Source organism: Venturia canescens, chromosome 4 (genome assembly GCF_019457755.1).
Source record: "Venturia canescens isolate UGA chromosome 4, ASM1945775v1, whole genome shotgun sequence".
NCBI lineage: Eukaryota > Metazoa > Arthropoda > Insecta > Hymenoptera > Ichneumonidae > Venturia > Venturia canescens.
Window position 1 is genome coordinate 20401316 of NC_057424.1, and position 16084 is coordinate 20417399.

General features: G+C 43.3%; 1 protein-coding gene across 1 annotated transcript in view; it reads left to right on the top strand.

Annotated features, from left to right (window-relative positions):
- side (sidestep) overlaps positions 1-16084 on the top strand; it is an 84376-nt gene that overhangs the window by 60094 nt on the left and 8198 nt on the right. The window contains exons 8-10 of the mRNA XM_043416508.1: positions 3521-3651; positions 13671-13830; positions 14015-14317. Of these exons, the coding sequence (XP_043272443.1) occupies positions 3521-3651; positions 13671-13830; positions 14015-14317 (594 nt within the window). The remainder of the gene's footprint in view (positions 1-3520; positions 3652-13670; positions 13831-14014; positions 14318-16084) is intronic.

The window sequence follows — 16084 nt, forward strand, 5'->3', positions numbered from 1 at the left end:
TCGGAGAAAGACTGGGAAAGAAAGTGCATCGCGTGCGCGAGAGAGGGAGCGAGAGGAGAGGAAAGCGGCAACCGCTGTTCAACTACCAAGTATACATTTCCAAACTCAACGAAACTTTCACAAAGTTGTCTTCACCCGTCTGGATTCTCCTGATCGTGTCTGGTCGAGCTACCCTGCAGAATTGGGATCGCCTAGCTGATCAGACTCGAGATTGGCCGTTTGCATTTTGATAGAGAAGGCGAGTCTCCAGGTTGTATACGTAAGAGAAGGAACGTGTCACTGTCGTTTCAGCAGAGAACTATCGCCTCCTCTTACCAGTGAGAACTCCGTCGATCTCACCAACACGGCCGTTACTTTTTTCTTTTTCTTTTCATTTTTCTTTATCTTTTCTGAAACACGTACGCAAATGAGCTTTCGCGAATTGACCATTTCGCCACACACACACACACACGAAAATCGAGCTACGCGATTGACGAAACGGCCAAATTTCTAGTACGAAATCGTTCGACTGAATTTTCTCAACGATTATCGCCCCGTGAAGCTGTCACCTTCCAGCAGCCACTCTCAGCGTTTACTTCGAAAATATTTTTAAAGTGTGGGATCCTTTGACTTGGAAAATCACAAATAAATCATCGGGAATATAAACTGTGCTGTTGGCGACCCAATCAGTGACGAATTTATTTCCATTGAGTCTCACGACAAGCTTACTATTGAAAAAAAATTATTCCTTCAGTTACGAAGTTGATTATCGCTGCTTCAGACTTGCAAATGTTAACTTAACAGATTTACAGGTAGTCGATTGTTTCGCTACATATATTCAAGTCTCTCCCTTCAGAATCTTTTCGACATGAATAAAGCAAGCGTTTGATTAATTTCTCTTTTACTTTATCCCCCAGAGGGACACTTGTTAATTTGTACTACACTTTTGGTGTTCCATCTACTTTTATTTGAACGTTCTCGTCAGCTCCTTCGAAAAATGTCTTGCGGAATGTTTCTCGGTGGTGGAGCATGTTCATTCAAAAATACGAGTCTCCCTCGTTGTTGGATTAGCCCCTTGGGGGAGACGAAAAAAAGTACGAGTTTCGTGGCATCTCGAGAAGAGATAAGAAACCTGTTACTTGAAAGTATAACTCGAACTTGGTTCTGCTCCTCCCTCCAAACTGGTAAAAGAGTCAAAAGTTACGCTTAATTCGAGAGGGGGAAAAATGCTTATATTCGTACGGAAGCTACCAGCGGAGCATCATTCACTCGAAGTTATAAACGCAAAGGGATTCGGAAGGGTGGATTTCGCGAGGAGGAGACAAAAAAGAAAACGCTCCGAGCTACGAAGTCTTAGTCCGTTTAAATACCCGGTGGGATCGAGTTTTGAAATTCTCATAACCGGTGGGGTGGGGGGATCGGGAAGGAAAGAGAGAAAAAAGAGAAAGATTGTGAAAGTGTGTGTATAAACAGATGAAGTTCGGTATGCGTCGAGATGGAAGAAGACGAGTGTTCTAAAAAAAATGTACGCGAGTAAATAACGTTTCGCGAAGGTTGAGCTTTCGTGGGGCGTAAGGGATTTCACGCAAAGGGGATGCGAAATAAGAGAATAAAAAAATGAGCAGGATAAGAGAGTCGCGAGAATAGACGATGAATAAGAGAAAACCCGAGAGTAAAACGAGAAGGAACGACAAGAGACGGGGCAAAAGTTCCGGCGGAGTGAAGAGGGAAATGAAGTTATACCTCCATCTACCCACCTGCTGGCAGATGGAGTGTACGCTCGCTCTGCGGGCAAACGGAGAATTCTCCTCGTAAAATGTGATCTAGCAAGCTTTTTTCGCCTTTTCTCTCTTTCTCCCGATCCCTTGTTACTCCTTTTTTTTACGAGACTTTGGCGTTCTTCCGCCACTTCCACTCTATCCAGTGCCTAGGTTGATGCACATCCGACAAGATTTTGCGCGAAGCACCGCACCAAGATTCGTAATCTCGGATAGGTTTGCGAGGCGGTTTAGTCCAGTACCTGGTGTCACGGTTGGCTCTCCTTCGCCGGTAGAGCCTCGGTCTGACATGGGCAAAACAGGAGGGAGAGAAAAAACTCGGTAAACACCATTCGTATCTATGATTTTCATCTTTCTGAGTGAATCAGAGTTTAAAAAGTCTGGGCCAGCACAGCATGCCCTTCGTTATTTCTTGCAAGGTTTATTTCTGTCCCGCGACTAGCGAAACTCCTTGTGAGATGACATCGTTTTAATTAAAGCCATAAGAAGGCGTACAAGTCTGAACTTACATTGCCGTCTTCGCTATTGTGGAAGCCAAATATATACTTGCAGAGATGAAAAGAAAAATAGAAAGAAGGGTTGGACTGAGTTAGAAAATGAGGATTAAAATTTCGCTCTCTCAGCTTGCACTCTGAGACGAGCATCGCTCGTATGGTTTTTTCCGTCGTTAGTCTGTCCGCGTTCACGTCGCGCGCGAAATTAGTGGAGAAAAGTCGGAAGCTAATTAACAAAACTGGAATTCGACCCTTAGAAAGTGTCTTCAATTTAGGGTTTCGCACCGGCAGTCATAATCAGAAATCAAAATCGAAGCTCGAAAGTTCTCTAGAGACTGCACAGCCCACGACAATTATTTGCTTTTTCATCCGAAGAAGAATGATCCAAAATTCCGGATATTGTTTTATCTGCGCGAGAATGAAAATGTAAAAAACTTTTTCTTTCGTTGCGACAAGTTTTCGCAATCAGAACTGTGGCTTTAGCCACTCGCAGTACACCTCAAATCTTTACAATATATAAATGACGAATTCGGGGAGCCGAATTCTCTCCGAGCCTTCAATTCTCGTCCCGGTAGATTTTCAACTCTCTACGAAAATCGAAATATTCTCTCTCGTGACTCGAAACTCTCTCGGCTCCTCCCAGCAAATTACCGGCAAGGAGTGATGTAAGCAATTACACAAGCAATTATCGTACGCGCTTATTTTCCGTCTCGCTCCACTCTTACAGGACTAGCTCGTTCGCCTATGTGCTGTTTTAGCTCGCTACATCGAACTACAAAATGGGGCAGAGAAGTACAGCGAGAACGAGAGGGGGGAGAAATTCGTGATGTGGCTTTTATGGTGAATATATGCACGCTTGGATGGATTTAGGCTACCTGAGGTTTTGGAACTTTTCGTTCTATCAGCCATATTCACGGCTCACAAATTATTACAATCCATACGTACGTTGCATCATCAATATTGTTTTGATAACGCAGCATCCCGAGTTATTAATAACAAGATGTAAAAGGCGCCTCTCCACAAGGATTGGAAGATTATGAAAATCCACGAACGAGCTCATTTTGTAAAGTAATTTGAAACATTAATCCTCTTTGAAAATCGTCCCAACCGTAATGGACGAAGTGATTTTACGGAGTTTCAATAAGCGCCGTACTAGCTCGTCTAGAACCCATTATTTCGTTTACACAAAGTTTTTTTCGAACAATAATTCAGCCTCGCGGAAATGCAGAACATTTCACTGAACTTTTCCATTTGTATGTTCATCCACAGACGCACCGGTCGTCAATGCGCATCTAGCAGTAGGATACGTCCTGGACACCTTGCGGGAGGGTGACGATCTAAAATTGGTTTGCGACATCCAGAGCAATCCACCACCCACGAGTATCGTTTGGTATCACAATGTGAGTATTTTTCTCATTTTCTCATGCGGCTCTGTGCGCGAGCGCGTCTGTGTCTGTGTGGGCGTGTATCATCGTGAAACGACGCGCGTTCAATTCTCCTTGACGCGTGATACAGACGAAAAAGGAAATAGAACGTATCTCGTTCACTTTCCAAGTGTCCTCTATCATCTCTCTATCTTTATGCTCCCTCGTTCACTATTTCTCGTGACAATGTGAATCGCGTTAGAAAAGATGAGATCGATTGAAATATATTTCAGCGAAATATAAAATTGCCCTGGAGAAGAGAAATTTTCTTGAAAGGGCCGCAGCGACGAGTTGACCCATTTGCAAACAACATCCCCGCGAATAATCACGAATAATTTCGTACTTTTTACGATTTCCTTCTCATTCGTATATTTTTGAAAATTTTGCAAGAAAATCCCGTTAGAATTTTCCGCTCGAAATTCCACCGAGAAACGAAGCTCACGTTCGATCGATCGTCAAACTCGCGACACCCTGTACACGCTCACACATACATGCGCTTATGCTAAAACAAAGGAAACGCAAGCTTTGGAGTTGAAAATTGAATAATAACCGTTACTTAACCGTGAACGTGCTTTTCGATGAATTCACACTGGAATATCATGACATCTTTCCCTCTCACCTTCAAACCTCTATATATTTCTCGAGCAACCCTGCTCCGCGGGGACTCAATCCCCGAATCACCTCTCTCTCTCGCTGTGTCCTTTGTTCGCGTTCAATTTTCTTCCCCCTTCGCGATCCCTCCCACCTGCTCACTTCTATTACTATTTATTTCGCATCGTCGCTCTATCTCGCCTCCGCATGCTTTTCATCGTTGCGCGCTTTTAACGCAACCAGGTAAAAACGAAAACGCTTTTGCACTGTAGGCAAACAAATTTATTCCATCCGAGTAAAGTATATCGCGCGCACAAATAAACTAAGTTGGTTAAAGTGTTCTTCTTTCAAACAACGTATTTATTCAATATGAATAAAATCCATCTTGCCTGGCTCGGGAATTTTTCAATTTATAAATAATTCACGTTCATCGACCGTGCTTTTGAAAATGCTCAAGATTTTCAAGCGGAAATTTATGAAAACCGGGACGAGCTCCGCACGAGAAATTCTTTTATTAGATAGAAATGAAGAATTCGCCAATTTGTGAATGGAAAACTATGGCTTTACGTCACAAGTAAGAGCGTTGCAAAGCGAATAGCGAAGCCTTATTAATTACGGATGGAAATTCTCACAAAATGGATGATTTAATACCCGAAGCTGTTGCGTACGTTGCAACGAACATGAGCGATTTTTCAGGGATTTTTCAAACCGAATATTCACCGGGGCTCGTAGCAATAGACCTTGTTCACGATTCCTGGAAAATGCATACAGCCCCTTGGTAATTTGAACTTCGAAAACCCTCGGCGTATCGACCGATTGATTGTTCAACGAGCTCTCCAATTCATGTTAATCGAACGATGGACTTTGCAGCAAATTTGCTTGCAGAAATATGAAGCCGGACCTGATTTACAGTAGTTTTGCTCGGAAATCTCATTTTAAGCTTCCCAGAACCTACGTGAACTCGTCATGTTAATGTTTCATTACTTTTTGAATAAGAACACGCGATTACCAACATAGAGTATTCATCGATTCAAGAAACGAGTGGTTCTTGGAAACGTGTGCTTACAAATCCATCGAATAAACCTTCGCAGGACAACGCTGCAATAATTGACCGAGACTTAGCGCTCTATGTATACGTTGTTGGACGCTGTGAGTCCATGAATTTTGAGCCGGTGTGTTTCGAAAACTCCAACCGTTGGGGAAACGTTGGAAACTAAGGGATTCGCGGTCCGACCCGGAATTGCCAAGTCTTGCCTGCTTAACGGGAACTTCATGTATGGAGCTCAAATGTTGTCCAAACTGTAACGTATAACGAGATCGTGAATAAGTCAGGACAAAAGTGCTCCTCGATGTTTCTCTTCCAATGATCATTCATTTTTTATGGCTCAATTAGCGAGGGCCAATATGTCTGAACAATGAAAACCGTGACTTTGCCTTCCACGTATGAGATCAGCTGACACTTGGTCATTCTTCTCTCCCGATGGGGCGTCAAATGAAAATGTCATCAAGGACTTCCGGGGCCAGACTTTTGACACGTTCTCACTCTGCAAATATTGACTTTTGGGTTTCGGACATTCCCAGAACTCGGAGTCATCAGCTACTGTAAAATATATCGAGCTGTGCCTGAGTTATGCGATCCCCCGAGTGTGAATAATATTGTAAATACATCGGGATCGAATTCGCCGTGGGGAAATCGTACGTACATGTGCGTAGTCCTTAACTGTGCGCGATTTATCACTCGCTCAATGTTCCCTAAAACACGGGATACAAATACTCGATACGGTCGAGTGATCGAGTTTACGCTGGGAGAGAAGAAAAATAAAATGGATATCCGGAGGGAGAATGTGGCGGGAGGTGTACACACGTAAACGAGTCTATAAAGACCGGCCCATGATGAAAAATACGTTTTATCGATAAACTTTGCTATTTCGCAATGTGTGTCACCTTTATCTCGCTTTCCGTGCGATTTGCCCGGAGATAATTTTTTATCTCGAGCAAATGAAATTCGACAACCCCTTTGTTTGTTCGGTCCGTGTTATCGGAAATCGGTCAACGTCGTTATTGGAATTTCTGGCCTTCACCAATCTGTGCTATCAAAGCTTTTGAAATTCAATCAAATAAATAATAACTTACTGCAATACTGCCAGCTTCAGGACAAACGCAGCAGCACCACCAGCACTTTCATGTCGTGCACGTTCAGGCCGACGATCTACACCGATATTCATGATGCTCAATTACAAGCGTCGAGCCAGCGTAAGGGGAACGACGATTAGGAAAAACCTGTGGATACATATTCATGTGGGCTTTTAAAAAAAAAAGGTCAATTTTACATCGTTCGACTGAGTAAATTTGAGGAACGCCTCAAAACTGGAAATTTCGGACGATCGCATCCCGATAAAAATTCGAACGAAAGCAATCAAATAATCACCATTTCCTGAATCAATTTGCCCCAAAATAAATGACTGAATCCCTCATTAATTTTCGATCCCAATACCGGAACATCTTACACTAATTACTTTTCTCGAGGATATTCGGTGCCAAGCTCCGGAGCAAAAAGACACTATGCATAGGACACTTCGGGCGACTAAGAACTGAAGAGATGGAAGGATTGTAAATTATGCAGCAATCTAGAGCACTAGAACAATTTGCACTAGAGATGGTGCTAAATGTCGCGTGTGCAAAGTATATCGAAGTGAAACGCGAGCGGTATACGCGAGGGAGGGTTCTTCGCTGCGAGGGGGTGGAAGGCGACAAGAAGACACCACCGTTGCAGAACGTCTTCTCACGAGCTGAACTGCATCGGGGGGAGAGGCGAGAAAGAAATCTCCAGGGAACTCGTAAAAAGATGAGAACCATCGACCGCGCTCGACCGCTACTTTGTATTCGTGGAGAGCAGCCCGCCAGCAAAGTCTTGTCAAGTGTCTCGGCGGCATGTGCACCACGAGCGTACTCTCCTTGTTAAGAAGCGCGCCCGGTTCGTCGTCGGCACAGCCTTTATCATTCTCGTTTTGGTGTACACGTCCGAACCTATTGCAGTGCATTATTCGCTCGTATTTTTCCTCTTTATCCTCTTCGACTTTGGATTTACCTATTTGTTTTTCTCTTCTTTTATTTTCGTTGCTCTTCCCTCTTGCCAGTCGTCTTCGCTCCACTTGCTTATGCTCTTGCACCAACTTTCGTGTACTCGTGGACTTGACAGAATAATCAATTCTCGAATGCCTCGATGAAGGAACAGCGAGGGCAGTCGGGACTTCGACCGCTCATTAGACAACTCCTGCTTGACCAAAGTGCATCTAAAGCCTCAAATGAAATTTGCACGGTTCCATTAGTCCGAAATCGTTGTATGAACTAAGTACACGAACCGCGAGTGAAGAGCCTGAGGGAACAAACTCGTCACAGGGTAAACCTCCTTTCAGGATTGTTGTTACTGGACTTTGTAACATTAAAGTTTTACGGTTTCGACTTATTGTCCACTTCCGAATGAATAATACACTCCTACTAAATAATACATAGATCGTTATCGTTTATATGAAATCCACGGACTGGCAAATGCGTTTTGGTTGAAACACGTTCGCAGGAGTTCTGCGATGGGCTTCATTACGTTAATGTTTTTGTAATACTGCTCTGAAGGGAATTCTCAGAATCGTTGGATATCCAAACGCAACGTATTAATTTCGTGAATAGTACTCGAAGGATTACGCTACATTTGCACGTTCCTCTTGGAAAAATAAAAGCGATTTCGATGTCGATAAACTTAATGGAAAGATCACTAGTGCTGTAGAATTTTCCTCGACTTTCTGGCACTCGTCGAATTAGCGTTTTCCCCCTTCGCCGCACGTATAGCAGGAAAAATCCTTCGCCCTTCACTTTGCGAGATTTTCCAGAGTGCTCGTCCCAGCACATACGTCCCCATGCATCATCTCTCGTCTTCTGGGTCACGAAACGTTTCTCACAATGCTTACATCCCCTTTCGCGTAGTGTCTCTTCTTGGCTCCCATCTTTTCCTCTCTTTAGCTTGAAAACCGCAAGTTTTTGCAATTCTCTAAGGGCGGAATTACTTTCCCGCTAATGCCCCACGACGGCATACATATTTATTATTCGAGTCACAAGCGAACCGGGCCGGTGAGTGCTCGGGAAACTCCCCCTCCGCCGTTCTCTCACTCTCTTATCCTCCTCGTCTTCTTTCCTACTTGCTGTCCCCGTATTCAAGTACACTTTCCACCTCCGCACCCCAACGCCTTCCCCCCCTTTGCTGCGTGAATTTCTTCGTTCTTTCAACGTTGTATACTTTCACCGCTCACGCTCGAACGTTTCGGATTCCATTTTTTCTATTCTCTGGAAAACCATTTATAGCCCATTCTCTTCTTAAGATCCTTCACACTCCATAAAATAGAGACAGTATCTCTCGGCGCAACGGCGTGAGACAGTACCTGAACCTTTTCAATTTTTGTTTCGTGACACAAATTCATGTTTGCATGAAAATTACGCCATTATATATGCGAATGGAAAGTGTAGGCTAAACAAAATGGTGTTTTGCGCGACGATGATCGTGACACATTTCGAATGGTTAACGTGAAGCAACGTTCGTTCCCCTCATTTTTTTCATCACAAATACGATGAAATGGGAAGGAGACTTCAGTACATAAAATTCCCGGTTTCGAGCGTGAAGGCGTGAATTAATTCATTTGAAGCTGAGCACTCGAATGGGTATATTGCTGAGACTAGTTGCAAATAATGCTTCAAGAAATTTCCATTTCGGTAGTATAAACGTGCAGAGAGTAGAGGAGAAGAAGGGAAGAAAGAAAGATAGAACGAGACGAGTAAATTGAAAGAGAAGAAAGAGGAAAGATTGGGGGAGAAAAGAAAGAGTTAAACAGTCGACCCCCAAGAGAAATTATTCGTCAGTCGGGCTTCGCTCTCGGCGTCTTGAGGTTCTGCAAAGTGGTAACCACTCCGGAGGCTGTATGTGGGTTGGAGAACAAGGGTTGAAGAACCTGCGAGCCTTTAATACGCATTATACTCCCGCCTTATTCCCATTCCGTCGTTTCCCTCTTTCCCAACTCGGCTCCTCGTGCTCACTCGCTCTGTCGCTCTTTATCCTAATCCCCCGCTGGCTGACTGCATTATACGTGTCTGGGGCATTTAATTTGACGCTGGTACCCTCTTCTGCGCTGTGTGTTGATCGTTGCACGTTGTATACGTGCCATATACCAGATGAGGCTGGTCTGCCGCGAGAGAATTCCAAGGAAATGAGCCACTACCAAGTGACATAGCTCACGTCCCTTGCCAAGCTCAATCAATGTCTTGGTCAGCTTGCCGAAACTGGCACTTCACCGTAATGACGAAACATCGGTTGCAACGAGGTTACCAAAAGTTTCACGTCTGTGTGTGGGTGCGAGTGTCACAGATGACCTGCTCTCTCTCTCTCTCTCTTTCTCTCTCCCTCCCTCCGTCTCTTCTACTTGTTTCTCCTTTTCACCTTCTGTGTAAACATGTGTCGGTAAACCTCTTGCGATCAAACATTTATAAATCTGCTGAAACACGTCCAAAATATATGATACTTTGATTAGATCCAAGGAAAAACAGGAAATCAGATACCGACGGGATCGGTGCAAGTTCAAAGTAGCTGATATCGTGTCAATATCATTTCCATCAATATCCCACTCGATTGCATCTCATTACATATATTTACTTGTGAATCGTGCGCTCCTCCCCGTCGCGATGCTTCGCTGGTATTGCCGAAGCGCATTCAGAAGTTCGGTCAATTAACTGAATGAAGGAAAAATCCTCGGTCACTGAATCTTCTATGGATGAACGTTTGATTTTTAATCTTCCGTCCTGACTCAACAGGGTTTGGTACAGCAATTGTCTTTTCGATGATTCTTAATATTCTTTTCTTAAGTTTTCGTGAGAAAGTCTATCGTTTTGCTAAATCACTCGAACGTTGGGATTCAAGTGAAAACAAAAAGCTCGCGAGGAGCCCGACAAATGTATATTTTTCATTGAAGTCTCCTGCGGAAAATAAGCGCGGCAAGCAGCGGCGATGCTCCAGAGCTTTGATGGTCTAATGACCCGTAGATGTGTAACTACTGACAGCACACAAGAGGCAACGAATATGACGGCCGAGGGGGGAGAGTAAGCGACGTGGGCAACGATCCGTGAGCATACATATACCCGAGGGAGATAAAAAACAACAAGCGGTCCGCGTAATTCGAAGAGTCGTGTAAAGCGAGCCAGAGGGAGAACGAAGCTGGCCTGTCTGCTCATCGATTGAAACTCATCTTGCGTGAAAATCCCTTCAAAGTATCATTTTTGTTGCTGATGTTATTGCCATTGAGCGATATCGAAATCAACGGTAAATGAGAACGGAAAAGCTGTACAGGGGGATCATTATCGCTCGATTCCACATGAGTAGATTTTCTCTTGAGATTTTCATTATGATCGAACGTTGACACGATCCTGAATTCTATATGTGGATAAGTAGGATTTCTGTGCGTGCTTCAAAAATCCACGTGACGATGGTTATTCTGTGGCTGAATTGCTTCATTACGAAGTTCCGGTTATTCTGATAGAAAGAAAGTTTCAATTGACTTTTAAGATACTTTCTCTCGCTTTGACATCGCTGAGAATACACTCGTTTAAAATTCGTAATATCCCTTCAATTCTTTCATCTTTTTCACAGCACAGAAAAGTAATGGTAGCCATGGAGCAACGTTTTTTACGACCTCGTTTTTAGCTGTAAGAAAATCCCACTTGTTATTTCAAATGGTTCGCGATTTACGAAGCAAACTCAAAGACCTCGTGATCCAAGAGCCAGTGGAGGTAAAAGTGGCAAGGGTGGTGAATAAACGCAGCGAAAGAGGTATAACCTCGAGAGACTCCGGTCGATTTGCTTCAGCACGATATTCCAAGTTTTCCGTTTCCGTTTATGAGTATTTTAATGTACTGGCACACATTTGAAATCGATATTGGTGTATATCGGAGCCGCCGCGACGAGTCCATATTTTTTTCTCCATTTCCTTCGCTTTTATTTACCTCTCGTTTACAATCGCGTTTTTTTCTTTTCACGAACGAAATAAAGGCTTCGGAATAAAGGGAAACAATGGCTGCACTCACGGTACGTAACCGCGACATTTCACCTTTCGTTATTCAACATATTGTCATGATTTTCATTCGATTGTTGATCCTCGTGATAGAAAAACGTCAAAGCAGTGATTCACTCGAATAAGGAATGCGCGAAAGTAAATCTATTCGACATCGCAGCGTGGAGAGATTCACAGAAAAGAAGGGAACGAGAAGAGAATGTTTCAGTTCAACTGAAAAGACGGAGAAGCGCGATATCTCTGACACTTTCCAAGAGTGGTACACTTCTCTAGCGAGTTTCGTTGTATTCTTTTTATTTCACCCGCTAATACTCATTGTTTTTCTTCTCCGTTTTCGTCGTCTCGTTCTCTCCCTTTCTTTCTCGTTCTCCCTCATTCTTCGCCTTAATTCCTCCCGTAGCAGCATATACGCGCGCTCAGTTTTCGTTCCACTACTCGTTTCCTAGGTATTTCGTTCGATAAGCGTTACAAGTTTTCCCATTAAAAGTATTACCACATCGGTGATAACGAGTGCAGAACGTAAAGGAGGCACGTCTCGAGTCTGAGATCCCGCAACTATATACTGAGCCAACAGCGAGCTCCTTGGATATGCGCGCGTAAAGTCTCTGCCCGGGACTGCTAGAATCGAAAGGGTCGTGCATAAATCTTCTTATTTTTGATGATCTTCGCCCGTTTTTTATCAACAATCTTCCATTCCCTCATGGTCTATAAAAGGGGCGCATTCGATCTGCGTCGGTCCGGATCGGCACTAAAAACTTCTCGGTTCGCCAGCACCGAATCGTGACGGACATCACGATAAATGAGCTGATGCTCGAATTACGAAAAATTCTGGACTAGAAAATCGTAAGGATTTTTCATCGGCTAGTTTTATGAGGATATTGCGGCCACGATCCCATGGGAAAACGCGATTTATGACGAACGCATAAATACCTGTCAAAAATAGTATGCAGCCAGGTGGTTTTCAATTATTTTTTAGACACCCACGCGCTCAAAATACTCGTGATCCTATCCGAGAGAGTAATGGAGCGAATGATGGAGTCGAGCATGGGTGGAAATGGTCGAAAATATTTGAATGAAATTCAGCATTCGTATTGTTCAGTGGCATTATTGTCGATTTGTTCTCAGGCAAGCATAATAGTGCGCAACTTTTATAAGCTTTATTGTGGTGTAAACGCAGTGAATGGACTTCATCTATGCATATATTTGTGTACACGAATTCACGCAGGCCAATAGTAAACGAGAGAATAGAAAACACAGAGAAGCATGTAGGTATCTCTGACAAACCAATTCTCTGTACGGGCTTAATCCTTTGCCGTAACTTCGAAGCGCTCGAGGCTTGCTCGCAATCTCTGTATCACGTTATTCGCATCATCCCATAGTACCGATCGTTTTCGCGTAATATTTACGCTCGCGTTTCCCGGACTACAAACAAACGCTATCGAGAATTGAAAGCTCTCTCATATTCACAGGAAATACGTACGTCGTTCTGGTCTTCCTAATTAATATGCAAATATCGAGGATGCTCGATATTTCATGCGAAATCCGGTCCCGCTGCGCCTCTCTCTTCCTGCGCCGGGCTTTCTCCGACTCCCACTTTTCCCGTGAGGCCGTTATCATTCAATTTGAAACTTGTTGTCGCATACACCACCGAACCACACTCGATTCATTATTCTATCATCATTGCCCCGAATCGTCATTTATTTAATATCGCCTTCCGTGTGCTTTTGTTGTTGTACAGCTCTCGATCGCATTCATCGAATATTTAATAACGTCATCCACTAAGTTATCCCCCACACTTCATTTCGGTATTCATTCACGACGCTCAAATACAAGCCACAATTATTTCGTCGATTGTACAATTGCGGTTGCGTATCGCGGTCGCTATGAAAATAACTATATTGATTTATGCACAATCGATATTTACTTATCATTTGTCATCTTTGTATCGTTTCCCACTGCGAGCCAGATTTGAATTATTGCTCGGGATTCTTTGTCAATATCAATAATATTGGGCTATTGGGCGAAAATTTCGTTGGCTGTATTTCACTAATGCGATCTTTAGAATGGAACGATTGTTTCGACGCAAATTCGAAGTTCAATAACTCTTTTTTACTTGCCAAATATTCTGTACGCTTGTTTATGTATTCTGCGAGCTCAAATTTCCAGGGTTCTAACTAATGTCTGCAACACGAATATGCTAATTTAATTTACTTGTGTACGAAATACAACTGGAAAAACATCATTTCGGGATGAGAATCGTGAATGTATGCCATGTAAGCCAACGAGAGGACTCTATTTCAGAACACTCGACTAGAACACGACGTGACCGCTGATACTCTCATAGCCGCAAACACTCTGACACTGAGGGTCTTGAAGCTCAGCCACTCCGGCGGTTACACCTGTCACGTGAGAAACTCCGTAGGTGAATCTATGAGTCATCCAGTCAACATTCGCATGAAGTGTGAGTACAGAGAGCATGAATAAAGTTCAAAGACTGAGTCTTAGATTAATACGGCATTGAATGAGGAGAAGAAAATTGATTCGGCTAAATTTCAGAAATGAAACTCAGTAACATTTAGCTGCTGAATTTTCTGGAGTTTCACGTTTTTTTTTTTATTGTTTTTGAAACATTTGTTGCGGAACAGATGCTCCAAGATGCAGTGCAGGATTCGAAAGAAATGAGATTGCAGCGGCTCCTCGTGAGGTACTTCGTCTCAGATGCATCGTCGACGCTGAGCCAAGTGAGACGGTGAGATTTTCATGGACGTACAATGGGTCCAGGGGGGACGTCTCGCCAATACCAAACTCGAGGGCACAAAACAAGGGTTTGATCAGTGTACTCGAGTACGTACCAACGGTCGACGGGGATTACGGAACATTGGCTTGTTGGGCGAGCAACAGCGTTGGAAGACAACGTTCCCCGTGCACGTTCAACGTCGTCCAAGCCAGTGAGTCCCGAGGGTTATATTTTTTCACTTTTTTTTAACCCCGCACATTACCGGTATGTACCCATCGTACTCGTTCCTTGTATTCCCCAGTGAGTCATGTAATTCTCAAATTGTCTGCTCTTGTTTCCACTTTTTCTTTTTCTTTTTTTATTATTATATTTCGGCCTTCTTTTCCACCAGATTATTAATGCTTTTACTTAACCTTTTTTCCCTTTCTTTCTCCCTGGGGAAATGCGAATCACAAACATGTTGCTTCAGCCACCGCAACGCTTCCAAACATTTTCATTACTACAGCCCGCTCGTACTTTCGTACTTTTTCGTCAAACTACCACTTTTTTCCCGCAATATTTTCTCATCAACGCTATACGCGCGGGATACTTTTGTAACAATGAAAGAAAAACCTGAATGAGTTCGACCAAAAATCATTTCGCTTTATCCCCCGATTTTTAACTTCGACTTTACACGCGTCGCACCATAAAAGGAGCAGATAAACACATAACTATTTTACGTCAGGAAATATAATTTGGAAAATATTTTTTAAATTGAAAAGACCCGGTTTGACGTTGAACCACGAAGTTGCGGCGGCCCATCGAGGACGAGAATGAGGCAAAGGATCAAATGAAACCTTTAAACTCGATTTTTCTTCGATCATCCGTTTTATATACAGAACAATTTGGATCGAGATTTTTCACCGGCGTATTACGATAGAACGTAAAATACTCGATTTAATCGGCCAGAACAACTCACTAGAGAGGTTTCCTTCTTGTCGAGTGTTGGTCCTATTACGAGGCCCCTCACCTTCTCCATACCTTCCTCGTACCAATTGCCTTCAGTACGGTTGTTGCTATATATCGAAGCTCTTCTGCTAGAAGTGAGGCAAAGATACAGTAAACTCTCTCGCTTTTTCTCTCTCGTCCATGTGCGGCGAGTCGAGTGGTTTGCCCTCGAGATCTTTGAGTGGGCAAACGTTGAGTGGTGCCCCACCGAGAGTACCCCGACGAAATTGGACGGAAATTTCCTCTCTTTCTTTCTCCCTTTCTTCCATTTCTCTCTTACTCTCTCTTCTCCGCCCGGCTTCAAACTTCATTCCTCCACAACATTATCAGTTTCGTGCCTCTTCGATCATAGCTGCAGCTTCCCTCGTCCTGGTCCATCCCTTGGAACCACCAAGCCCAGAGCTACGAGTAATTATAGAACTATTCGGCGAACGTGACTCGAAATGTTGCAGAAGATCTTGAGACATTTTTGGCATAGAAACAAAGTGCATCTAGTAACGTATATTTTGTCGATTCCGAATTATGAATAAGCGTTTGAATTTCCGAGATATCCAACGGAGCACTCAGCTGAGCAAGTCTTTTTGAGTTTTCCCACATCAAACGTCACGCTCGAGAAGAGGATTTTTTGGGATGAAAAAAATAACGAGCAGGTTTCGATCAAAGCAAGGACAAAAATTTATCAACTGCTAAGTGAACTCAATTAATCAGCGTATTTTATCAATGTGTATGGCAATTCGTATCTCGTGTTTCATCCATTCATATACCTTTCAATATTCTGCACCGAGGTGACGTTAAAAATTCGTTCAATTCACCGAGCAGTGAAGGAAAAAAAAATAGAAAAAACACCAACTGCGGCCATATCAGCCTTTTTCTTTTTGCTTTTCATGCAACGATATTGCCTTTTTTTTTTGAGTGACGAGAAGTCGATCGCGATTCATCGATTTAACCCGAATGATTTATGAGGCAAAAATTCTCACGTTGAAAAATAGAG